This window comes from Phyllobates terribilis, unplaced genomic scaffold (genome assembly GCF_046119375.1).
Source record: "Phyllobates terribilis strain yellow unplaced genomic scaffold, ASM4611937v1 Scaffold_2__4_contigs__length_985480577, whole genome shotgun sequence".
Taxonomy (NCBI): Eukaryota; Metazoa; Chordata; class Amphibia; order Anura; family Dendrobatidae; genus Phyllobates; species Phyllobates terribilis.
In genome coordinates this window covers 778,491,607-778,519,320 of record NW_027362762.1, presented here as the reverse complement: position 1 = coordinate 778,519,320, position 27,714 = coordinate 778,491,607, and the positions used below count along the sequence as shown (strand labels likewise).

Sequence of the window (27,714 nt, the reverse complement as noted above, 5' to 3'; positions counted from 1 at the left end):
AAACTGCCTATGATAACAGTATATTTTTAAAAAAATAAAAAACTCAAACTGCACTCAAAATGCATGTTCCAAATTATTATGGACAGCAGAGTTTTCAACCTTTTCATTTTAATAAAGAACAAAAAAATGGTCATTTTTGAAATTATAAGCATTAGCAGGTTACTACAAACTGAAATCAAACAGTTTTCAACTCAAAACTTTATTCTAGATGATGTTACATTTGCACATAGGACCCCTTGTTCGAAAGGAGCTTCTGAACTCTCTCGTCCATTGAATTTGTCAGGTTTTGGATGGTTTCTGCTTCAATTGTTTTGCATGAGGACAGAATACCCTCCCAGAGCTGTTGCTTAGATGTGAACTGCCTCCCGCCATCATAGACACTCCTTTTGATGATGCTCCAGAGGTTCTCAATGGGGTTGAGGTCAGGGGAGCATGGGTGCCACACCATAAGTTTGTCCTCTTTTATGCCCATAGCAGCCAGAGATGCAGATGTGTTATGTGCAGCATGAGACGGGGCATTATCATGCATGAAAATGATCTTGCTGCGGAATACACAGTTCTTCTTCTTGAACCATGGAAGGAAGTGCTGTTTGAGAAACTCAACATACAGTGCCTACAAGTAGTATTCAACCCCCTGCAGATTTAGCTGGTTGACACATGCGGAATTAACTTGGCATTGTGACATTTGTACTGTAGATCAGCCTGGAAGTGGGAAATGCACTGCAGCAAATTTTTTTTTTTTAAACGTTAAAAGTTAATTCAGAGTGTCATTTATTATTCAACCCCTCAAACCACAAGAATTCTGTTTGGTCCCCCTAAAGTATTAAGAAGTAGTTCAGGCACCAAGAATAATGAGCTTCACATGTGTGGATTAAAGATCTCTTTTGCCAGCCTTTTCTGACTATTTAAGACCCTCCCCAAACTTGTGAACAGCACTCAGACATGGTCAACATGGGAAAGACAAAGGAGCATTCCAAGGCCAGCAGAGACAAGATCGTGGAGGGTCACAAGGCTGGCAAGGGGTACAAAACCCTTTCCAAGGAGTTGGGCCTACCTGTCTCCACTGTTGGGAGCATCATCCGTAAGTGGAAGGCTTATGGAACTACTGTTAGCCTTCCACGGCCTGGACAGCCTTTGGAAGTCTCCTCCCGTGCCGAGGCCAGGCTTGTCCGAAGAGTCAAGGCTAACCCAAGGACAACAAGGAAGGAGCTCCGGGAAGATCTCATGGCAGTGGGGACATTGGTTTCAGTCAATACCATAAGTAACATACTCCACCGCAATGGTCTCCTTTCCAGACAAGCCCGTAAGGTACCTTTACTCTCAAAGCGTCATGTCAAGACTCGTCTACAGTTTGCTCATGATCACTTGGAGGACTCTGAGACAGACTGGTTCAAGGTTCTATGGTCTGATGAGACCAAGATCGAGATCTTTGGTGCCAACCACACACGTGACGTTTGGAGACTGGATGGCACTGCATACGACCCCAAGAATACCATCCCTACAGTCAAGCATGGTGGTGGCAGCATCATGCTGTGGGGCTGTTTCTCAGCCAAGGGGCCTGGCCATCTGGTCCGCATCCATGGGAAGATGGATAGCACGGTCTACCTGGAGATTTTGGCCAAGAACCTCCGCTCCTCCATCAAGGATCTTAAGATGGGTCGTAATTTCATCTTCCAACAAGACAACGACCCAAAGCACACAGCCAAGAAAACCAAGGCCTGGTTCAAGAGGGAAAAAGTCAAGGTGTTGGAGTGGCCTAGTCAGTCTCCTGACCTTAACCCAATTGAAAACTTGTGGAAGGAGCTCAAGAATAAAGTCCACATGAGACACCCAAAGAACCTAGATAACTTGGAGAAGATCTGCATGGAGGAGTGGGCCAAGATAACTCCACAGACCTGTGCCGGCCTGATCAGGTCTTATAAAAGACGATTATTAGCTGTAATTGCAAACAAGGGTTATTCCACAAAATATTAAACATAGGGGTTGTATAATAATTGACCCACACTTTTATGTTTAAAATTTAATAAAATTCAACTGAGCAACATAACTTTTTGGTTTGTAAGATTTATGCTTCTGTTCATAAAACCTACTCTCGTTTGCAGTTTGAAGGCTCTAACTTATTTGCATCTTATCAAACCAGCTAAATCTGCAGGGGGTTGAATACTACTTGTAGGCACTGTACATTATGGAGTTCATCTTTACCCCTTCAGGGATCCTAAAAGGGCCGACAATCTCTCTCCCCATGATTCCAGCCCAAAACATTACTCCACCTCCTCCTTGTTAGCGCCGTAGCCGTGTTTGCATGGGGTGTCCATCAACCAGCCATCCTCCACTCCATCCATCTGGACCATCGAGATCATTTTCATGCATGATAATGCCCCGTCTCATGCTGCACATAACACATCTACATCTCTGGCTGCTATGGGCATAAAAGGGGACAAACTTATGGTGTGGCACCCATGCTCCCCTGACCTCACCCCATTGAGAACCTCTGGAGCATCATCAAAAGGAGTGTCTATGATGGCGGGAGGCAGTTCACATCTAAGCAATAGCTCTGGGAGGGTATTCTGTCCTCATGCAAAACAATTAAAGCAGAAACCATCCAAAACCTGACAAATTCAATGGACGAGAGAGTTCAGAAGCTCCTTTCGAACAAGGGGTCCTATGTGCAAATGTAACATCACCTAGAATAAAGTTTTGAGTTGAAAACTGTTTGATTTCAGCTTGTAATAACCTGCTAATGCTTATAATTTCAAAAATGACCATTTTTTTGTTCTTTATTAAAATGAAAAGGTTGAAAACTCTGCTGTCCATAATAATTTGGAACATGCATTTTGAGTGCAGTTTGAGTTTTTTATTTTTTTAAAAATATACTGTTATCATAGGCAGTTTGTACAAAAACCTTTCAATTGTACTCTAATAGTTATTTGACTGGAAAATTGCAATAACTGCAATTCATATAGGTAATTTGGGAAAATCTGAGAAAATATTATTTGCATAATAATTTGGAACACAGTGTATATGTCCTTGGGAGTCAAATGACAGGAAAAAACATTTACAGAAAAAACATTTTCATTCATAAAACAAAAAAACAAAAAAGCAAAGCAAAAACAAAGAAGAAAAACCCAATGGATTGTGATCTAGTAGGGCATCTGTTCTCTCTAATCATGTTATTTTAGTTTCTACACAGAACTTATCCTTTCAATAAGCCTGAAAATAAAGTAATATACAAAATGTATACATAGAACATACCAACCATCCAGTCCATTTCCTCTATGTTATCTCCATACAAGTCGTGTTGGCTTTTCCCTCTGAACTCCTTGGTGGTATATAAAGGAGTGTGGATATGAAGGAAAGATACAAAAAGAAGAAATGGCCTGTCTTTGTTCCTGAAACATAATAGAAACCAATGATTGGTGATATGATAGGCAAAAAACATGTGATATCCATGATAGGGCCTGCCCCCTCTGTTTCAGTTTCTGTCACTGGGCAGCGCCGCAGAGTGATAGCACTGTAGCTTTTTGTATATTCCTTGCGACCTGTGGTGTCATACAAGTGCTTAAAGAGTAACCGTCATTTTAATTTAATTTAAATTAATAGTACACATGATAATAAGCAACTTTGTAATATATCTGACAGGACTGACCATTCATTTTAAAAGTCCTCAATTCTGAGGAAAAATATGTATTTGGTGAAGACTAGTGATGAGCGAGCACTAAAATGCTCGGGTGCTCGTTGCTTGGGTCGAGCAAATTGGAATACTCGGGTGCTCGACCCGAGCAACGAGCCCAATGTAAGTCTATGGGAAACTCGAGCATTTTTCAGGAGGCTCCCCCCGGCGGTCTGCAGAGGGCCTAAAAATTGCCCAACTCGATGGGAACACTGCTCAAATGACATGGGAACAGCATGGGGAGGACCCCTGGGAGCATCTCTGACTCCCAGATCACTGCTGTCAACAAGTGGTCAGAGTATTACGCCACTTTTACGGACTCACAATAAAACATACAAAAACAAAACCAAAATGGATTTTCCTGGGAAATTTGTTAAGGAACATCCTTTCCAGGGTAATGACTTGTATATACGGCAAAATAAATACCCATAAACAAAATTACTCCTCCACACTTTGGGCTATGTTCACACGTAGCGTTTTTAATGCGTTTTTGCACTTTTGCATTGCTTTCAACCAAGACAAATGCATTCACCAGGAAATGTCATTTTAACATTTTACAACCTTATCTGGCCATGTGCTGTGTGACACATCATCAGACAAATGCATACAGTGCTGAAAAGACATGGGAACAGCATGGGGAAGACCTCTGGAAGCATCTCTGACTCCTAGGTCACTGCCTAAAAGTGTACCCATCATAAGTGATCCTTGGCGCATGCGAAGATGCCTCCCGACATGCACCTGTCGTTGCCGACTTGCAACAATCACTGTCCACGTCCTTGTCCCACTGCAGTGTTCGGTTGTCCTTACCCCATTCTTTGGAATGCAAGCGCAAGTATTCAGGCAGCCACCCACCCACCCACAGGCTGCAATACTATACTGCCAAATTTTTGACAGCTGCTTGCACTTGAAATGTGGCCTTTTAGGCTCGTGGAGGCAGAAGCTTTTCATAACCTCATGCCGGCGGCAGCCGGGTGTCCATACTCGGTCCCCAGCCGCCACTATATTTCCCTGTATCGCCTCCGCCTTTGACAAGCACGGGTCCCACAACATTACTCATGCTCTCCCCAGTGCACTTACTGGGAAGGACCGCCTAACCACAAACACCTGGACAGGTGAATGTGGCCAGGGACGGTACGGAGCCAGTCCACAACTTTTTTTGCTGAGAGTTGTATTTAGCTCGGTGAAAGGACTGACATAGAGGGAGACCGTATCTACCCTGCATGTCATTTCTCCCAGGAAGTCCAGTAACTGAGCTTGTTGCAGAAGCAATGGCAGCCCGTCCATCATCAACTCGTACTTGTCAGTGGTGCTTTGACACACACACATCTTTCTTTGCGCATTTAATTTCTTGAATACAGACTTGGACAATGGCCTGATCTGTAATGCATTTTGAGAAATAACATGCAAAGGCATGGCCGACCCACATTAAAAAATCAGCCATAGAGTGTCCGGGAACCTTTCCCCACACTTTTCTTAGCCAGTGCTGCTTTTTGGCAGGGTTGGACGGGCCCACCAGAGAACCGGAGACTCCTCCGGCGGGCAATGGCTTCTCCTTCAGGAGAGTTCATAGTGCCGAGGTGAGGCCATGATGATGATAGAGGCCACCATCTGCTTAGTTTTCTGTTACTTGGAATGCAAGCGCAAGTATGCAGCCAGCCACCCACCCACCGACCCACAGGCCGCAACACTAAACTGACAGATTTCTGGGCAGCTGCTTGCACTTGAAATATGGTCTTTTAGGCTCGTGGAGGCAGAAGCAGTCCACAATCTTGTTTGCGTGTGTTTCCTCCTCAGTAAAAAAGCAGCCATAGAGTGTCCGGGAACCTTCCCACACACTTTTCTTAGCCAGGACTGCTTCTCGGCAGGGTTGGATGGACCAGAATCCTCTGGTGTGCCTTGGCTTCTACCTCTGGAGAGTTCATGATAGCGCTAACTTTACAGTTGCTATTGGGCTCTTGAGCAGGGGAGAAAGGTTAGCCCTCAGAATCAAATCCTCTGGTGGGCACAATGTTTTTCAATCTTAAACAGCTTCTCAGTGGGAGTTTTATTTCACCACAGCCATATTCTTTAGCTCGGTAAAAGGACTGGCATAGAGGGAAACCGTATCTACGCCGGCTGTCATTTCTCCGTCACCAGGTTCCGCCCAATGTCACACACGACCATGCCTGGCTGTATGTTCAGCGGTGAGAGCCACAGATCAGGCTGCTGTGTTACAGCTTTCAACAACTCTGCAGCACTGAGCGGTTTGTCAATTAAGCATTAAGCATGTTATCTTCAGCACAGCCTGTTGCCGCTTGGCCAAGGCAGTGCTGCAGTGCTGTTAGCTTGTGATTGATGTGGTCATTTCGGAGATGGAGGAGGAGGTGTATGAGCTGAACAATGTGATTACATTGAGGTTAAATTGGTGACACTATTTTTTATACTAAAGAAACATCCTATTGTTTTGTTTTTTTTTTAAGTTATTTTTTAAGACAAATGCATTCACTGGGAAATGTCATTTTAATATTTTACAACCTTATCTGGCAATGTGGTGTGTGACACATCATCAGACACATCCTGTTTTATTTATGATGGAGGGACTCTGAAAGTCATAAAGCCTATTTATATAGGGACATTAGACGGCCCTTACTATTCTTAAAAGGCCAGCAGTCAGCCCTACTTATTGTTAGAGAGTCATCAGCTGGCTATGCTTTGTTGTTTCCATTATTAACAAGTGGGTCTCCCATACTGTTATTGCGTATCCAGTGACTGCAAGGGCGGCCAAAAATTTGGATGCAACCCAATACCCCTTTGAAGAGACAGAGAGGAGGGTCTCAGTAAAAAAAATGTTCCATTATAAAGGAGCGGGTCTCCTATAGTGGTAATGCCCATGCTGTGACTGCAAGGGCTGCCAAAATTTGGGAAAAACCCCACTAAGAATTTAAAGACACATAGAGCAGGGCCACAGTAACAAGGTATGACATGTTCCCATTAGAAAGGAGAGGGTCAGCTATACAGTTATAGGGTATGCAGTGAGTGCAATAGCTGACCAATTTTAGGAAAAAACCCACTAAGAATTTAAAGACACACAGAGCAGGGCCACAGTAACAAGGTACGACATGTTCCCATTAGAAAGGAGAGGGTCTGCTATACAGTTATAGGGTATGCAGTGAGTCCAACGGCTGACCAATTTTAGGAAAAACCCCACTAAGTATTTAAAGACTCACGGAGCAGGGCCACAGTAACAAGGTACGACATGTTACCATTAGAAAGGAGAGGGTCTGCTATACAGTTATAGGGTATGCAGTGTCTCCAACGGCTGACCAATTTTAGGAAAAACCCCACTAAGAATTTAAAGACACATGGAGCAGGGCCACAGTAATAAGGTACGACATGTTCCCATTAGAAAGGAGAGGGTCTGCTATGCAGTTATAGGGTATGCAGTGAGTCCAACGGCTGACCAATTTTAGGAAAAACCCCACTAAGAATTTAAAGACACAGAGAGCAGGGCCACAGTAACAAGGTACTACATGTTTCCATTAGAAAGGAGAGGGTCTGCTATGCAGTTATAGGGTATGCAGCGAGTCCAACAGCTGACCAATTTTAGGAAAAACCCCACTAAGAATTTAAAGACACATGGAGCAGGGCCACAGTAACAACTGTAATGCAGCAGCTTGCTGCATTGCTAAAATGTCCAGGGGGTGTGTTCTGGCTGACCATTTACCCCCCCCTCAGGTGACTGATCACATGACTGACATCATCACAGGTCCTGTGTGCATAGTAGGATATATACAGTACAGACCAAAAGTTTGGACACACCTTCTCATTTAAAGATTTTTCTGTATTTTCATGACTATGAAAATTGTACATTCACACTGAAGGCATCAAAACTATGAATTAACACATGTGGAATTATATACTTAACAAAAAAGTGTGAAACAACTGAAAATATGTCTTATATTCTAGGTTCTTCAAAGTAGCCACCTTTTGCTTTGATGACTGCTTTGCACACTCTTGGTATTTTCTTGATGAGCTCCAAGAGGTAGCCACCGGAAATGGTTTTCACTTCACATGTGTGCCCTGTTAGGTTTAATAAGTGGGATTTCTTGCATTATAAATGGGGTTGAACCATCAGTTGTGTTGTGCAGAAGTCTGGTGGATACACAGCTGATAGTCCTACTGAATAGACTGTTGGAATTTGTATTATGGCAAGAAAAAAGCAGCTAAGTAAAGAAAAACAAGTGGCCATCATTACTTTAAGAAATGAAGGTCAGTCAGTGCGAAAAATTGGGCACACTTTGAAAGTGTCCCCAAGTGCAATTGCAAAAACCATCAAGTGCTACAAAGAAACTGGCTCACATGAGGACCGCCCCAGGAAAGGAAGACCAAGAGTCACCTCTGCTTCTGAGGATAAGTTTATCCGAGTCACCAGCCTCAGAAATCGCAGGTTAATAGCAGCTCAGATTAGAGACCAGGTCAATGCCACACAGAGTTCTAGCAGCAGACACATCTGTACAACATCTGTTAAGAGGAGACTTTGTGCAGCAGGCCTTCATGGTAAAATAGCTGCTAGAAAACCACTGCTAAGGACAGGCAACAAGCAGAAGAGACTGGTTTGGGCTAAAGAACACAAGGAATGGACATTAGACCAGTGGAAATCTGTGCTTTGGTCTGATGAGTCCAAATTTGAGATCTTTGGTTCCAACCACCGTGTCTTTGTGTGACGCAGAAAAGGTGAACGGATGGACTCTACATGCCTGGTTCCCACCGTGAAGCATGGAGGAGGAGGTGTGATGGTGTGGGGGTGCTTTGCTGGTGATACTGTTGGGGATTTATTCAAAATTGAAGGCATACTGAACCAGCATGACTACCACAGCATCTTGCAGCGGCATGCTATTCCATCCGGTTTGCGCTTAGTTGGACCATCATTTATTTTTCAACAGGACAATGAACCCAAACACACCTCCAGGCTGTGTAAGGGCTATTTGACCAAGAGGGAGAGTGATCGGGTGCTACGCCAGATGACCTGGCCTCCACAGTCACCAGACCTGAACCCAATCGAGATGGTATGGGGTGAGCTGGACCGCAGAGTGAAGGCAAAAGGGCCAACAAGCGCTAAGCTTCTCTGGGAACTCCTTCAAGATTGTTGGAAGACCATTTAGGGTGACTACCTCTTGAAGCTCATCAAGAGAATGCCAAGAGTGTGCAAAGCAGTCATCAAAGCAAAAGGTGGCTACTTTGAAGAACCTAGAATATAAGACATTTTTTCAGTTGTTTCATACTTTTTTGTTAAGTATATAATTCCACATGTGTTAATTCATAGTTTTGATGCCTTCAGTGTGAATGTACAATTTTCATAGTCATGAAAATACAGAAAAATCTTTAAATGAGAAGGTGTGTCCAAACTTTTGGTCTGTACTGTAAATCCTAGTGGTTTTGAAACAGGGAGAGAGAGTGGCCTGGTGAGGCCTGGAGTGGCCTTGTGAGGCAAGAGGCCTGGTCCCTGTGTGGGACTCCACTAGCCTGGAAGGCAGAAGCTGGATCCTTGTGGTTGAGATACCAGTAGCCTTGGAAGGCACGTGGCTTGGAGATTACGTCTGGGAAGCCTTAAAGCCACAGCTGTGGCAGAATCGAGCTGACAGAAGGAGCTGAGACCCGGCAAAGGTAAATCAGCGCTATAAGTGAATATTGTTGCTATACTTGCTGAAGTCTGTATTTGAAGCCAAGCGGGCATAGCTGCCACTGAGAAGGCTCTAGGATACATGTGTAACAATCCTGCGAGCCACTGAGATGGACTATGTTATGTGCAGTTTATGATGTGTAATAAACTGCTGGACTACATATTACCGGAAAACGTTGCATGTGTGCTTTAAATGACCCGGTGAAGCGAGTTCCCCAGAGTGATGAATAGTGCTACCTTACATGTGGTGGAGAATGTGGGCAACTGCAACCTGGTTGCTAGGGGTAACGGCACAGGACGACGATTGTGCATGCAAGCATCTTGCTGTGGCTCGGCGGGGTCATGAAGATTAAAGCATCTGGCTGTAACTCGGCGGGGTTACGAAAATTGTTGTTGCACTCAAACTTGGTTTGCTGTGGCTTGGTGGGGTCACAAAAATTTTCCGGGGAGAGTGGTGTGAAGTGTCTAGTGTGAACAGTGCACCGCGATGGCTATGAATGGAGCAGTATCCCCAGACGGAATGGAGAAGTGGTTAGATGGTCGGCTGCAAACGGTCTGCAGCAAAATAGAGTTTCCTGAAGAAATGCAGGAGCTGATAAAGATGGCTGTGAAGGGAGCAGCAAATGAGACTGAAGCTGTTGAACGATTAAAGTGCCTGTTAAAATCGCAGCAGCATGCATTTGCGAAACAACAGCAGATATTTGAGAAACGACAACAGGACTCGCAGCAGGCATTTGAGAAACAACAGCAGGTATTTGAGAAACGACAACAGGACTCGCAGCAGGCATTTGAGAAACAACAGCAGGTATTTGAGAAATGACAACAGGACTCGCAGCAGGCATTTGAGAAATGACAACAGGTCTTGGTACAGGAAGGGCAGGAGCTGTTGGCCCTTTACAGAAGGACGGTAGCGGACCATTCCTTGAGTTCTCCTGTGGCGCCTGTACTATCCCAGAGTGCCCAGAGAGGTAGTAAGATATGTTGTGAACGGGGTCCTAAGACTATTGCGTTTTTTTTTTAAAGTATCCCCTACAGGTGTGGTTGTCCAAAAGGGGGCAGAGTCTCAAAAGGGGGCGGAGTTTCAAAAGAGCGTGGAGTATAGAATACCAAAGTTGGTTACTGGTTGTGGGTTGGTACCGCCTAAAAATAACAATTTGATCGTTGATAACGGGGTAGCTCCAGTAGAAGGGGTTGACATCAAAGTGGGAGGTAACTTGTTGGTCCACAACATCATGGGGAGTGACACAGACCCCGTAGCTCGCGGTGACACTACGAAAGTAGAAAGAGAGTTCAGTCAGGAAGAGCTAGACGAGGTGAGGAAGTCCCCCTCTCGTCGTCGACGGCGCAAGGGCCACAAAAAAGTTGCTTCTGTAGCCTTTGCTGAAAGGGCAAATAAAGAAAATGCAATGTTGTGTGCCTTTATTCCGAGTGTGGATCCTCCTTTAGAAGATCAGGAGGAAGAGTTGGATGCAGTTACGCAGATTACTTACAAGCAGGATGATCTACTGAGACAGAAGGATCAGGAACCGACAGCCCTGAAAGAGGAGGGGGCCAATCCTGACCAAGAGCTGGAGCCTATCAGGCAGCAGTATCAGAGTGACGTGCAGCAACTAAGGAAAAACCTGGAGAACGTGTCCTTAGACCAGATGAGCCTGGAGTCTGAACGGCAGAAAATAAATCAGGTTGTGAGGAACTTGCAGCGAGGACTGGAGGAAATCAACAAATGGAAGGAAAAGTTCAAGAAAAATAAAGAGGAGGTTTTTCAGTTGAAGCTTGACAAAGCGGAGTTCGAAGATGAGCTGTGCGATATGAAGGATCGTTTCTCCCTGGTACAATTAGAGCTGTCTGCCTTAAAAGAGGCGCTGCAGGATGAAGTTTCTAGACGTGATCAAAACCTAGAACGACTGCGCGAACAGTTCAACCGGGAGCTGTGTGAATCCAAGAAGGAGTATAGTGAACTCAGTAATGATCTGCAACAAATTAAGAGAGACTATGAGGATCTCCTCAAGGTTAAGGAAAAACTAAGGATGATAAGGCGGATGCAGAGCACATGCGCCAAGTGATTGAGACCACTCTACAGGGTGAAGAAGCTGAAAGTCAGTTGTCCCTGAAACCTGAGCCAGATGATCATTTGGAGACCACTGGTGAGACAGAAACGTCTCGGTACAAGTGTCTCATAGATGTACCCGAAGATTTGAGAGAAGAATGCACCAGAGTCAGTGCATGAAGAGTTTAAGAAGGCTAAACAGTTGGTGGTCCTGTCCACAACCGAAGTGACAGTGAAGAGGGTGGCTATCCTAAGTGACATGCACTGGCGATGTATTCGCACGAAGCGGTTTGTCCGGTTGAAAACAGAACAAGCCATTAGATAACTGGAGCTTATGAGAAAAGCTCAAAGTCTGCGGGAAGAAGTCATCTGGGTGCCTCATGCTTTGGTAAGAAAGCTCATTGGGAGAAATGGCCGAACCATGCAAATGATGGTAAAGAAGTCTGGTGTGATGAAAGTAAGCAGTCCACGTGATCGTCAGGACTGGATACCAGATGAAGACAGCATGGTGTCATTCTCCGCTGTCGGAACAGAAGAAAGTCTTGCATATATACGCATGCTGATGGAGCACCGAGTGACCTACCTGCAAGAGGTAGAACAAGTTGTAAGTTGTACAAGTTGTATCTCGCCAGACTGCGAATGGAAAGACAGCATCGTCTGAGCAGCAGAAGAAGGCAGCCATCTATAAGTTATGGGACCAGACAGAGAAAGGGCCCTTCAAATAATAGGACGGCTACAGTAGAAAATAGAGACCTTCCAAGATTTCCTGAGGATAGTGGGCGTGGGTTTAGAGGTAGTGAGACCTCCAGTAACTCAGGTCTGAGAGGCCTATACAAACGACCCAATTGAGTACGGGACAGCACAAAGTCAGACCTGACCTTAGATACAAGGGCAAGTGAGTCACACTGCTGTATTGACCGCTGGGAGCAGGGGAGGTCTGACAAAGTTACGACTGACCGCTAGGAGCGGGGGAGGTCTGACAAGGTTACGGCTCGGAAATGTGACTTGATGAAGTTTGTGACAATGACAGATGGTAGGTCCCTAAGGAATGGGCTAATGTTGATGACTAATGTTCCAGGGGCTGAGCAGCGCAAATGTCAAGTACATGGTCTCTGTGTGAACTGTTGGTTATAATGATTGTGTATATTATGTGTTCAACCCCACAAGTTTGAACAGAGGGGGGGGGGGATATGCAATGCAGCGGCTTGCTGCATTGCTAAAATGTCCAGGGGGTGTGTTCTGGCTGACCATTTACCTCCCCCTCAAGTGACTGATCACATGACTGTGACATCATCACAGGTCCTGTGTGCACAGAAGGATATATAAATCCTGGTGGTTTTGAAACAGGGAGAGAGAGTGGCCTGGTGAGGCCTGGAGTGGCCTGGTGAGGCAAGAGGCCTGGTCCCTGTGTGGGACTCCACTAGCCTGGAAGGCAGAAGCTGGATCCTTGTGATTGAGATACCAGTAGCGTTGGAAGGCACGTGGCTTGAAGACTACGTCTGGGAAGCCTTAAAGCCACAGCAGAACCGAGCTGACAGAAGCAGTTGAGACCCGGCAAAGGAAAATCGGCGCTATAAGTGAATATTATTGCTGTACCTTGCTAAAGTCTGTATTTGAAGCCAAGCGGGCATAGCTGCCACTGAGAAGGCTCTAGGATACATGTGTAACATTCCTGCGAGCCACTGAGATGGACTATGTTATGTGCAGTTTATAATGTGTAATAAACTGCTGGACTACATACTACCGGAAAACGTTGCATGTGTGCTTTAATTGACCCGGTGAAGCGAGTTCCCCAGAGTGATGAATAGTGCTACCTTACACAAGGTACGACATGTTCCCATTAGAAAGGAGAGAGTCTGCTATACAGTTATAGGGTATGCAGTGAGTCAAACGGCTGATCAGTTTTAAGAAAAACCCTACTAAGAATTTAAAGACACACGGAGCAGGGCCATAGTAACAAGGTACGACATGTTCCCATTAGAAAGGAGAGGGTCTGCTATACAGTTATAGGGCATGCAGTGAGTCCAATGGCTGACCAATTTTAGGAAAAAACCCACTAAGAATTTAAAGACACATAGAGCAGGGCCACAATAATGACAAATTCCAATTAGAAATGAGAGAGTCTCCCATAGTGTTGGCCTATGCAGTGAATGCAAGGGATGCCAAAAATTTGGAGGCACTTCAATGACCCTTGGAAGAGACGTGGAGGAGGGCCTCATAAAAAAATGTTCCCATTAGAAAGGAGTGGGCCTCCAATACTTGTAATGCCCATGCAGTAAGTGTATGGGCTGACAAACATTTACCCCTGGGGGGTATACATGAACATAGCGTATAAAAATTTTTTTTTACGGGCATCATAAACACCCTTTAAAAAAATTATGTGGATGTTGCATCACGGACCATTGTCACCCTGGTGATATGGTGGTGGAGGATGAGGAGAAGGAGGAGGACAAGAGCAAATAGCCAAAATCAGGAAGCGTATACCCATGTGTGGGTGTGAAAAGGTGCATGGGAATACCCCTCCCAAGAAAAGACACTGGATTTGAGTTTGTGTTACGCTGCTATCATTCTGTGGTGTTGAGAAGTCTGGCCCAATCCAGCCCTTGTTCATTTTTATAAGAGTCAGCCTGTCAGCATTTTCAGTTGACAGGTGGATGCGCTTATCAGTTATAATTCCACCAGCGGCACTAAAAACACGCTCTGATAAAACGCTGGAGGCAGGGCAGGCCAGGACCTCCAAGGCATAGAGAGTCAGTTCATTCCACGTATCCAGCTTGGATACCCAATAATTATAAGACACAGAGGAATCACGGAGGACGCTGGTACGATCGGCAAGGTACTCCCTCAGCATCTTCCCAAACTTTGCACTCCTTGTGAGAGTACCCCGCGCCTCAGGGCCTGTGCGATGAGAGGGTCTGAGAAAACTCTCCCAGAACTTTGACAGTGTTCCCGTGCCTCTGCTGGATTGAATTTGTGTCTCTCTCGCCTGTACTTCTTGGTTGTCCAACGAAGTGTGCCCTCTGCTGCCAGCGTTTTCAGATGGGAATTTTTTTAATAGTTAAGCAACAAGGGCCTTCTGGTACTGCCCCATTTTTGTAGACCTGTCCGCCTCAGGAATAAGAGATATAAAGTTCTCCTTGTAGCGTGGGTCTAGAAGTGTCATCAACCAGTAATGACTGTCACCCAATATTTTGAGAACGCGAGGGTCATGGGAAAGGCAGCGTAACATAAACTCAACCATGCGTGCCAGACTACTAACAGGGAAGACTTCCGTGTCCTCACCAAGAGGATGACTGACCATGCTCTCCTCCTCCTCGCTGTCCTCTGGCCATCCACGCTGAACAGACGGTATGACAGCTGTGCATGTAGTACCATCTATAGTGCATGAAACCAGCTCCTGTCCTTCCTCCTCCTCTTCCTCATTGTCACCCAATCCACGTTGGGATGACATGAGACTTGACTGTGTGTAATCACCCTGTATGGTTCCTTGCTCCATCTCATCATGCTCCGCCTGCAATGCATCCTCTTTGATTGTGAGCAGAGAGCATTTCAGAAGACAGAGAAGGATGGTGACGCTAATTATGGCGTCATCGCCGCTCACCATCTTGGTGGAGTCCTTAAAGTTTTGGAGGATGGTTCATATCTGACATCCATGTCCACTCTTGAGGTCTTATGTGTGGAGTCTGAACTGAATACCGACGGCCTTGTTGATGCTGGTACTCAACAACTGCCCTCTTCTGCTCACAAATTCTTCCCAACATCTGCAGTGTAGAGTTCCAACGCGTGGGGACATCACACACCTGTCTGTGAGACAGAAGCTGCAAATGCTGCTGAAACACTGCAAGGGCGGCGGAAGATGTAGCTGACTTTCTAAAATGGGCACACAGGCGGCGTACTTCAACAAGCAAATCCGGCAGCTCCGGGTAGGCTTTGAGAAACCGGTGAGCTACGAGGTTAAGCACATGGGCCAGGCATGGTACGTGTGTAAGCTCGCCTTGCCTCAGAGCTGCTACAAGGTTCCGGCCATTGTCACACACGACCATGCCTGGCTGTAGGCTCAGCGGTGTGAGCCACAGATCTGCCTGCTCTTTCAGAGCTGTTCACAACTCTTCAGAATTGTGCGGCTTTTCACCTAAGCATATTAGCTTCAGCACAGCCTGTTGCCGCTCGGCCGAGGCTGTGCTGAAGCGCTTCCAGCTTGTGACTGATGTGGTCATTTCGGAGATGGAGGCTGAAGAGGAGGCTGAGGAGGATGAGGTGCAAGAGCTGTAGACCATGGGGGCAACCCTGATAGACCTAGAGCCCGCAAACCTTGGCGTCGGGAGGACGTGTTCCGTCCCAAGGTTAAACTGGGTCCCGGCTTCCACTATGTTATCCCAGTGTGCCGTCAGCGAGATGTACCGTCCCTGATGACAAGCACTTGTCCACGTGTCCGTGGTTAGGTGGAATTTACCGGTAACTGGGTTGTTGAGAGCATGGCTAATGCTTTGGGACACGTGCTTGTGTAATGCGGGGACGGCACACAGGGAGAAATAGTGGCGGCTGGGGACCAAGTACCTCCGCCATCAGGTTGCGGAATGCTTCCGTCTCCATGAGCCTAAAAGGCAACATTTCGAGCGCAAACAGTCATGAAATGTGAGAATTTAATAGTGTGGCCTGTGGGGCGTTGGCTGCATATTTGCGCTTGTGTTCCAAGGACAGGGGTATAGACAACTGAACGCTGCGCTGGGACAAAGACATGGACGTGCTTCCTGATGCTGCTACTTGAGAGTGTGCAATGAGAGGTGCAGGGCAGGAGGCATCTTCGCATGCACCATGGATAGGGGATTGGCTTGCATGCACAACAGAGGAAGAAGCAATAGTGCCACCCTCAGACACTGTTCCTGGACCCTGGGGTTCGGCCCACAAAGTCGGGTGCTTTGCTGCCATGTGCCTGATCATGCTGGTGGTTGTCAGGCTGGTCGTTTTGCCACCCCTGCTGATGCTGACCTGGCAGGTGGTGCAAATGGCCTTTTTGGGGTTATCGGCAGAGTCTTTAAAAAACAACTAGACTCGGGAAGACCTAACAGTTGTACTGGCAACTTCCTTCGTGTTGGTGTTACGGGGAACGGTTGCCTGCCTTCTGTCTGCGGCCACCACACTGCTTCTTCCTGCCTGTTGGGGTGCTCTGCCTCCCTCCCCCTGTGTACTGCTGTCCTCGCTTTGCATGTCCTTCTGCCAGGTTGGGTCACTTGCTATATCATCCACCACATCGTCTTCCACTTCCGCACCCGGGTCCTCCTCCTAACTTTCTGGCAATTGTGTCTCATCATCGTCCACCTCTTGTGACACTTGCCCGAATCTATAAATTGAAAAGTGAACAGCTCTTCAGAGTGTCCAAGTGCGGTATCAGTTGTCTCTGGGTACTCGGCATGGTGGGAGGAAGGAGGATCAGGGTGAGGAATATGCAGTCCAGACTCCCGGCTACTGAGACTTGACCGTGTGGAAGACAGGGTGGTGGTGGTGGTGGCTAAGTGACTGGAAGCATTATCCGCTATCCAACCAACAACCTTTTGACACTGCTCTGGGTTCAATAGTGGTGTGCTGTGGTCCCCTAGAAATTGGGACAGGAAGGTCAGGCGAGAAGATGTGGGTGTTTGTTGTGGCACAATTTCGGCTTACCCACGGCCTTGTTCTCGGCCTCTACATGCACCATTACCATCCAGCTCCCCGTCCTTTGCCTTGCCCATTTTAAATGGAGGACAGTATCTTCCACGCTCACTACAAATGACTGAGTTTGGAGCGAACTTATATGTTATCCGTGCGACGGAGAAAACAGAGTTTTAAATACCTGCCCTGTAGGTAAGTAGTTTGAACAGCAAACTGTTGTGAATTGCTTCACTGACACACTAAAGGAAATTTTTAATGGAGGCCAGAAATGGCAGTATTTTCTGACAACTTATAAGTGATCCGTTTGACGGAGAAGATACAGTTTTAAATAGCTGGATTTCTAGCGCTGTAATATGGAAAGGACCTGGCTGTATTCTGCATTGCCAACAAGCAAATGGCGCAGAAAAAACGGTGTTCTCTGGATTGCTTTTTAAGCAAATAATGAGGATTAAGATCCAAAGAAAAGTATTCCTGGCCCCTGAGACCTGGGCCTTTGTCTAGAAATATCTAACAGCAGCAGAAGGCAGAATTGGAATGGAGCCTCTTGTGCTATGTGCACTGCAGTCTGCTATATACACTGCCTGCCTATACACCCTGCCTGCCTGATATCTCTGCAGATGGATTAGTCCTCAGAATGACTGTTTGTTAAGATGGATATATGTAATGTACGTTTTTTCTCCCTACACTACCTAATACACAAGCAAATCTCTCCCTGATGCCGCAGCAGCTCTACCTACACTGTCTGATCCAGGGTGACTGTGACAAGCATGGCGGCGCCAGGTCTGATATAGACCTGATGACGCTGTGTGGCCAGCCAATCACTGTATTGCCCACAACCAACATGGCTACGGCATTACAGTGCATGGCAGGCAATCCCTGCATGTTCATTGGCTCTAAAAAGAGTGCCAAACATGCAGGGAGGACCCAAGTTCCCGCCCGAGCAACCCGGAAATACTCGGCGAGCGCCAAGCATCTCGAGCAGTGAAATGCTCGGGCGAGCACCGAGCAGTAGCGAGCATGCTCGTTCATCACTAGTGAAGACAGATTTTTGCATTACTGAGATAGGAGATATCAGTTGCTCCTGATAAGATTCTGTGGAGACAGGCAGAGGTAGGAGGAGCTAGAGGCAGAGCTCCTAAGGAGCAACTGCCATCTTCTGTCTCAGTAATGCAATAATCTGTCTTCACCAAATACAGATTTTACCTCAGAATTGAGGATTTGTAAAGTGAATGATCAGTCCTGTAAGAGAAAGAAGTGAATTTCTCTGCTAATATATGTTAAAAAGTTACTTATTTTAATGTGCATCACTGATTTATGAAATAAAAATTAAAAATTATGTTTACTCTTTAAAGGTTACTTCTGTCTCACGTTTCTGGTTGCTCCTTGCTGATTAACCCTAGCTGGGACTACTGCTATTTGAAGGGAATCTGTCACCAGGTTTCTGCTACCCCATCTGAGAGCAGCATAAGGTGGAGACAGAGACCCTGATTCCAGTGATGTTTCACTTGCTGGTCTGCTTGTTGTCATTTAGATAAAATAACTGTTTTCTCTGCTGCATATCTAGCAGTTATTTGAAAGTGGAGCTATAAAACCCCGCCCACACCTCTGATTGGCAGCTTTCTGCCCATGTACAGTGTATACAGAAAGCTGCCAATCAGTAATGTGGGCGGGGTTATTCAGAGTTTATGAATATGCTTGACTATGTGACGCTGAGATGAATCACTTTTCACGGACAAGCAGTGAGTCGGGATAGTCAAGGAGTCTGAGGTCAATAGCCAGGAGAGTATGTCATAAACAGAGCAAAGAGACAAAGGCGTATTCAAGTAATGATCTGAGGTCAAAATACCAGGAGGATATTGGATCAGAGCAAAAGAGTTAGACAAACTGATGGTCAGAACATGGCCCGAGGTCAAAATATTTTGACGTTTCGGCCTTGTTTGGTCTTATTCAGAACTATAAATTAACAGCCTTATTCAGAACTATAAATTAACAAACAATGATCAGTATAATGCCATATACAAAAAGGAAAAAATTAAAATATAATATAGTCAATTTGTAGCACGTGATATATCAATATAGTCAGACTTAACTAAATATACAAAGATAGTCAAGTATAGTGAAATAGAATACAATGTTTAGTAATCATATAACATCTCAAGTGAAATCCAGTACATAGGGGTAAGACTACAGTATATTGCTTGTCTCAAAACCATGATGTCTATATAGGGACTCAGCCCAATGTTATCTTCAAAAAGATCAAAGGAATAAAGACAACAAAAAATAGATTTACCCAAATGTCCTAGTGGCCACTAGTTCTGAAGAAGGCCAAACAAGACCAAAACGTCAAAATATTTTTTTCACAAGTGGATTTTCTATATCATAAATTATCATGTTGCATCTAATTTTCTGGAGTGCCAAATTAATTTAAAGACGATATTGGAGATGTATCCTATTTGTGCACCCTATATAACTGAGTACCACGCAGCTGTACATTTGAAAGCCCAAGGTCAGGCAGCGATAGATCAATAAGCAAGGTACTAGACTCAGGGAAAACAATCCACACAGAATTAAAGCTATGGCTGACAGCTATCTGAGACTGCCAGTTCAGTTAAATAGCTGAGCAATCAAGGGAACAGGGAGCATCTGGCGAGAGTTCAGCATCTTCCAGTCTTACACTGGACAGTCGAGCTGCCAATAAAAAAACACAGACAGATCAGCACGTCCTTGCAGCAGACTGGATAACTGAGCTGTCAATCACTGCACAGACAGCTCAGCATGCCCCTGCACCAGACTGGACAACTGAGCTGTCAATCACTGCACAGACAGCTCAGCACACCTCTGCACTAGACTGGATGACTGAGCTGTCAATCACTGCATTCTAAGACAATCATTACAGACTACCTGGCAGCAGGTCAAGTAGTCCTCTAATGATAATCTCCTACTGATTAAACAGTGATTTTATCAAAACTACAAGAAGCAGCTCAGTAAGTGACACATTGCTGGAATCAGGATCTCAGTCTCTACATTATGCTTCTCTCATATGAGGTGGAAAAAAATGGTGACAGATTTCCTTAAAGTATTTTTAAACCTTGTCCCATAGCAGTGGTCCCACACCTTTGCCAGTTATTTAGTTCCTCTAGACCTTATCTACAGCTCTGCTTTACTGTTCCTTTGGTACTATTTTAATCCTCCTGTTTTCTGACCTCAGCTTGTAACTTAGCCAATTGCTTTCTTGCTGCCAGTTTGCTCCACCAGTCAGCAACCATCCTCAACCTCAATCTCAAAGCCAGTCCAGATCCTTGTACAGTTGAAGGCCAGCGCAACTTCTGGAATCTGGTACACAGAAAGGCAGGGGCGTAACTATCGTGGTCACAGAGGTCGACACCGTGACCGGACTCGGCATGCTGGGGGACCGCCGATGACAGCAAATACTTCAGCTGGATGTGCGACATCTGACACATATTCAGCTGAAGTGTATTGCAGTGCAGAGAACCTTTGGGTCAGTGCACGGCAATACACGCTGCCTGCCAATCAGAGGCCAGCAGCTGACATAGGTGTGCATGTGACTGGTGGCGCATGGCAGTGACATCATGCATTCCCGCCGCTTGCATGCATGAAGGAATTCACCATGAGGGTATCATACTGTGTTTTGTCAGCACTTTTACTTGCATAATACTTTATGGGGGCAATGAAAGAGGAATCTAGGACTTCAGCAGGAGGAAAATTACTATGTAAAAGCTGGAAAATTGTGAGATATGCTCTTCTGTGACCCTGACAATTATTTTTTTTTTTTTTGGGGTCGGGAGGGTGGCCCAATTAGAAGTTCTGCTATTGGGGCCCATGATTTCTATGTATTCCCCTTGGAGATACTCACAAAATAAAAATAAAATAATATCTGGAATATATTTATGTAGTTTACAAAAGGATGAGAGATCCCTTCAAACTGGTTACTAAATAGGAGCTAGTAATAAAATATTAAAATGGTATGTTGTCAGCAGCTTCAGCAAATGTTCATGGTTTAAAAAAAATGAAAAAGAAGAAAAAAGCAAAGCAGTAAAGGACTTAAGTCTAATCCCCACCTCCAAAAAAGAAAGAAACATATACACTGCCCAAAAAAATATAGGGAACACTCAAATAACACATCCTAGATCTGAATGAATGAAATACTCATTGAATACTTTGTTCTGTACAAAGTTGAATGTGCTGGCAACAAAATCACACAAAAATCATCAATGGAAATCTAATTTATTAACCAATGGAGGCCTGGATTTGGAGTCACCCCCAAAATTAAAGTGGAAAAACACACTACAGGCTGATCCAACTTTTATGTAGTGTCCTTAAAACAAGTCAAAATGAGGCACAGTACTGTGTGTGGCCTCCACATGCCTGTATGACCTCCCTACAACCCCTGGGCATGCTCCTGATGAGGTTGTGGATGGTCTCCTGTGGGATCTCCTCCCAGACCTGGACTAAAGCATTCGCCAACTCCTGGATAGTCTGTGATGCAACGTGACGTTGGTGGATGGAGCCAGACATGATGTCCCAGATGTGCTCAATCGGATTCAGGTCTGGGGAACTGGCGGGCCAGTCCATAGCTTAAATGATTTCATCTTGCAGGAACTTCTGACACACTCCAGCCACATGAGGTCTGGCATTGTCCTGCATTAGGAGGAACCCAGGGCCAACCGCACCAGCATATGGTCTCACAAGGGATCTGAGGATCTCATTTCGGTACCTAATGGCAGAAACTAACTCTAGCGAGCACATGGAGGGCTGTGCGGCCCTCCAGAGAAATGCCACCCCACACCATTACTGACCCACTGCCAGATCACTCTCCACGGCGTCTCCAGACTCTATCACATCTGTCACATGTGCTCAGTGTGAACCTGCTTTAATCTGTGAAGAGCACAGGGCGCCAATGGTGACTTTGCCAATCCTGGTGTTCTGTGGCAAATGCCAAGCATCCTGCACGGTTTTGGGCTGTGGGCACAACCCCCATCTGTGGACGTTGGGCCCTCATACCACCCTCATGGAGTCAGTTTCTAACTGTTTGTGCAGACACATGCACATTTGTGGCCTGCTGGAGGTCATTTTGCAGGGCTCTAGCAGTGCTCCTCCTGTTCCTCCTTGCACAAAGGCAGAGGTAGCGGTCCAGCGGCTGGGTTTTTGCCCTCCTACGGCCCCCTCCACGTCTCCTGGTGTACTTGCCTGTCTCTTGGTAGCGCCTCCAGCCTCTTAACACTACGCTGACAGACACAGCAAACATTCTTGCCGCAGCTCGCATTGATGTGCCATTCTGGATGCGCTTCACTACCTGAACAACTTCTGTGGGTTGTAGAGTGGGAGTCATGCTACCACAAGTGTGAAAGCACAACCAACATTCAAAAGTGACCAAAACATCAGCCAGAAAGCATTGGTACTGAGACGTGGTCTGTGGTCCCCACCTGCAGAACCACTCCTTTAGTGAGTGTGTCTTGATAATTGCCAATAATTTCCATGTATTGTCTATTCCATTTGCACAACAGCATGTGAAATTGATTGTCAATCAGTGTTGCTTCATAAGTGGACAGTTTGATTTCACAGAAGTTTGATTCACTTGGAGTTATATTCTGTTGTTTAAGTGTTCCCTTTATTTTTTTGAGCAGTGTATTTTCACTAGGCAAAGAGAGCAGTTAACAGACCAAAAAGATTATATAACGTTCTACCAGTTTTAATTATTAACCATTATACTCTAGTTTGTTGCTAAAGTGCAATGTATGTTTTACCTGTTAATGAATGCCTTGGCCTCCTGTAATATTTTCCCAGCATTTTTTTCTGTGTTCACCGGTTGTTCAACCACATCAAAATTTCTCATAACTATACAGTTCCAATATTGTAGGAATGCATAGGCTATATACCAATACATGAAGAACAATATGCCAGGCAGAGCACAGATCACAATAATTTTCCAGGGAATGTTGATTAATTTCCATTTCTTGCAAGCTATTAGTGTAAGCACTGTAATAATGAATACCTGTGCCTGTAACCATAACTTATTTTTATAGTCCTTATGAAGTTCACTTGGCCTTGAGACTTCACAGTCATTTATGGCTGTTAAAGGATTACCATAAAAATAATCAAAGCCATGGTTTAATGGATGGTGGCAATAATCATCTCTAGAGTTACAATTTACCCCAAGATGCCATTTACCTGTGTGGAAAAAAAAGAAATAAAAATTTATTGTACATTGGATTTTAATCCACAATTTCAATTATAAATGTAAAATTAAATGGAGGCTTTTATGAAATTATGGAAGGGAGAAAAATAGAACTGTGGTCACTTCAATCTACTTGGATAATTGGGAACTAACCCAAAAATTCACATCTGGACAATTTATGATTATGGGACCTTAATGGATTGGTGAGTCCATAACATACAGGTGGTACGGAAAGTATTCAGACCCCTTTAAATTTTTTACTATTTGTTTCATTGCAGACATTTGGTAAATTCTAAAAAGTTCATTTTTTTCTCATTAAAGTACACTCTGCACCCCATCTTGACTGAAAAAAACCCAGAAATGTAGAAATTTTTGCAAATTTATTAAAAAAGAAAAACTGAAATATCACATGGTCATAAGTATTCAGACCCTTTGCTCAGACACTCATATTTAAGTCACATGCTGTCCATTTCCTTGTGATCCTCCTTGAGATGGTTCTGCTCCTTCATTGGAGTCCAGCTGTGTTTAATTAAACTGATAGGACTTGATTTGGAAAGGCACACATCTGTCTATATAAGACCTCACAGCTCACAGTACATGTCAGACCAAATGAGAATCATGAGCTCAAAGGAACTGCCCAAGGAGCTCAGAGAGAGAATTGTGGCAAGGCACAGATCTGGCCAAGGATACAAAAGAATTTCTGCATAACTCAAGGTTCCTAAGAGCACAGTGGCCTCCATAATCCTTAAATGGAAGAAGTTTGGGACCACCAGAAGTCTTCCTAGACCTGGCCGTCCAGCCAAACTGAGCAATCGTGAGAGAAGAGCCTTGGTTAGAGAGGTAAAGAAGAACCCCAAGCTCACTGTGGCTGAGCTCCAGAGATGCAGTAGGGAGATGGAAGCAAGCTTCACAAAGTCACCTGTCACTGCAGCCCTCCACCAGTCGGGCCTTTATGGCACAGTGGCCCTTCGGGAGCCTCTCCTTAGTGCAAGACAGATGAAAGCCAGCATAGAGTTTGCTCAAAAACACATGAAGGACTCCCAGACTATGAGAAATAAGATTCTCTGGTCTGATGAGACGAAGATAGACCTTTTTGGTGATAATTCTAAGCGGTATGTGCGGAGAAAACCAAGCACTGCTCATTACCTGCTCAATACAATCCCAACAGTGAAACATGGTGGTTGCAGCATCATGCTTTGGGGTGTTTTTCACCTGCAGGGACAGGATGACTGGTTGCAATTGAAGGAAACATGAATGTGGCCAAGTACAGAGATATCCTGGATGAAAACCTTTTTCAGAGTGCTCTGGACCTCAGACTTGGCCGAAGGTTCACTTTCCAACAAGACAATGACCCTAAGCACACAGCTTAAATAACAAAGGAGTGGCTTCAGAACAACTCTGTGACCAGCCTTAACTGGCCCAGCCAGAGCCCTGACCTAAACCCAATTGAGCATCTCTGGAGAGACCTGAAAATGTCTGTCCACCAACTTTCACCATCCAACCTGATGGAACTGGAGAGGATCTGCAAGGAAGAATGGCAGAGGATCCCCAAATACAGGTGTGAAAAACTTGTTGCATCATTCCCAGCAAGACTCATGGCTGTACTAGCTCAAAAGGATGCTTCTACTCAATACTGAGCAAAGGGTCTGAATACTTATGACCATGTGATATTTCAGTTTTTCTTTTTTAATAAATTTGCAAAAATTCTACATTTGTGTTTTTTTTCAGTCAAGATGAGATGCAGAGTATACTTTAATGAGAAAAAAAATGGACTTTTTAGAATTTACCATATGTCTGCAATGAACCAAAGAGTAAAAAATGTAAAGGGGTCTGAATACTTTCCGTACCCACTGTACGACCCTTTTAAAGACATCATCTCTTTTATATCAAGAAGCAGATTTTAGAAATACCCTAAAAACTAATGCTCACCAATGATTCCTGTTGAATAACCTTGCTCCTTTAGGATTTTGGCAAATGTAGTTTCATTTGTGGGAAGTCCTCCAGATGCAGCATTCCAAGTTAGCACCTTATAGACATTTTCACGGCCGGTCATACCTAAATAGATTCATAATATAGCATTGTGATTCAGAGCTACGTGTCTCAGGTTTTAAGCATACTGTAAAATTCCAAAAATGTAAATGTTCCCTCCCAAAAAAAGCCTATGAACTGAATTATATTAACCCCTTCACGCCCGAGCCTGTTTTCACTTTCCTGACCAGGCCAATTTTTTCAATTCTGACCAGTGTCACTTTATGAGGTTACAACTCTGGAACACTTTACCATATGTCAATGATTCATAGATTGTTTCATGTTAGTGGTAAATTTTGGTCAGTATGATTTGCATTTATTTATGAAAATATTGAAAATTTGACCAAAAATATGAAAATTTAGCAATTTTCAAACTTTGAATTTTTGTGCCCTTAAACCAGATAGTTATACCACACAAAATAGTTAATAAATAACATTTCCCACATGTCTATTTCACATCTGCATAATTTTAAAACATATTTTTTTTAATTAGGAAGTTAGAAGGGTTGACATTTTATCAGCAATTTCTAATTTTTCCAACAAAATTTACAAAACCACTTTTTTAGAGACCACATCCAATTTCAAGTAACTTTGAGGAGCCTATATTACATAAAATATCCAAAAGGGACCCCATTTTAAAAACTGCACCCCTCAAAGTGCTCAAAACCAAATTAAATAAGTTTACTAACTCTTTAGGGCAGTGGTGGCTAACCTTTTAGAGACCGAGTGCCCAAACTTCATTCCAAAACCCACTTACGCGTATTTATCGCAAAGTGCCAACACAGAAATGTAACTTGAATTCTGAGGTTTTAGTTTAAAAAAACAACTCATTCATTAACACCCTATAGAGTCTATAGCAAAGAGCTTGTAAGCCCTGCACTCCAATCCTAAGATACTAGCCACCGATTGCAGTGGAGGTCTGTTCTTGAAAATGGAGAGGATTTTTAATCAAAAGTAGAATTGCAAAGTTGTTTGTTTTTACAACCTCTTTGTAATTTTAACCCTTTATCATGGTGAGAATAACCCTTGAAGGGATGTCAAACTCAAATACATAGAGGGACAAAGTTAAAAGCCTGGACAAAGTTGTGGGCCAGCCTAGATATTTGTTAAAAAAATGTTTACAATTGAGGTAGTTTTCCTTATCAAATAAAACGATTACGTTTTGGAATTATAGTGGAATAATATATGTTATGTAAGAGCAGTAAAAAGCATATGACACAATGGCCTAATTTAAATATGTAATAACCAAGGATAAAAAAACCTTGAATAAAACAGATAAAGTATTATGCCAACAAAAGTGCCCCCAAACACATATGATACCCCCACAGTGAATTCCTCCACACACACAGTATGATGACCCTACTGTACCCCTCTCCCTCAATCCCCTCGACATAGAATGGTGACCCCATCACAGTATTATTCCCCAACTGTAATCTCCACACAGACCTCCATACAGTATAATGGACCCATGTAGTCCTCCATACAGTGTAATGGGCCCCACATAGTCCTCCATACAGTGTAATGGGCCCCACGTAGTCCTCCATACAGTGTAATGGGCTCTACGTATTCCTCCATACAGTGTAATGGGCCCCACATAGTCTTTCATAGAGTGTAATGGGCCCCACATAGTGCTCCATGCAGTGCAATGGGCTCCACATAGTGCTCCATACAGTGTAATGGGCCCACCATAGAGCTCCATACAGTGTAATGGGCCCCACATAGTGTTCCATACAGTGTAATAGGCCCCACATAGTACTCCATACAGTGTAATGGGCCCCACAGGGTGCTCCATACAGTATAATGGGCCCAACATAGACCCATACAGTATAGTGGGCCCCACATAGTCCTCTATACAGTATAGTGGGACCCACATAGTGCTCCATAGAGTATAGTGGCCCCACATAGTTCTCCATACAGTATAATGGCCCGACGTCTTCCTGCTCCCCGACTGCTGTGGCAAGCGCCGCACGCAGCTTCCCGGGCACCGTACTTAGAATGCGTGCGCACTCCCTCCCTCTTTAAGTGGCCCCACGCGCTGTCCTATATTGTCCCCGGCCAATGGCCGGCGGACTTCTCCTATGTAAGGCACCTCCTCCAAAATGGAGGTGCCTGTGCAAGGTTGTTGTTCCGTGTGCTAAAACTTGCTTCAGCCCTCAGGTCCCGCTGCCTGTCAGTCCAGCCCGCCAGTCTGTCTGTCTTCAGTTCAGCCCTCTAGTCTGTCTAATAGTTCTGCCCGCCAGCCTGCCTACCTCGAGCACCTGCCAGTTACCTGCCGTGCCTGCCAGCCTGCTTATCCAGAGCACCTGCCTGTTACCTGTTGTGCCCACCAGCCAGCCGACCTGGAGCACCTGCCTGTAACCTGTCATGCTCGCCAGCCTGTCTTCCCGGAGCACTTGCCAGTCACCTGCTGTGCCCGCCTGCTTACCTACCCGGAGCACCTGCCTGGCTATTTGCCGTACCAGCCT

The 27,714-nt window shown here is 44.8% G+C and overlaps 1 protein-coding gene across 1 annotated transcript in view; it reads right to left on the bottom strand.

The window, feature by feature from the left end:
• LOC141252977 (arylsulfatase H-like) overlaps window positions 1-27,714 on the bottom strand; it is a 139,144-nt gene that overhangs the window by 39,840 nt on the left and 71,590 nt on the right. Inside the window, exons 4-6 of the mRNA XM_073670730.1 lie at window positions 25,151-25,276; window positions 22,791-23,214; window positions 3,253-3,389 (exon numbers count right to left, since the gene is read on the bottom strand). Of these exons, the coding sequence (XP_073526831.1) occupies window positions 3,253-3,389; window positions 22,791-23,214; window positions 25,151-25,276 (687 nt within the window). The remainder of the gene's footprint in view (window positions 1-3,252; window positions 3,390-22,790; window positions 23,215-25,150; window positions 25,277-27,714) is intronic.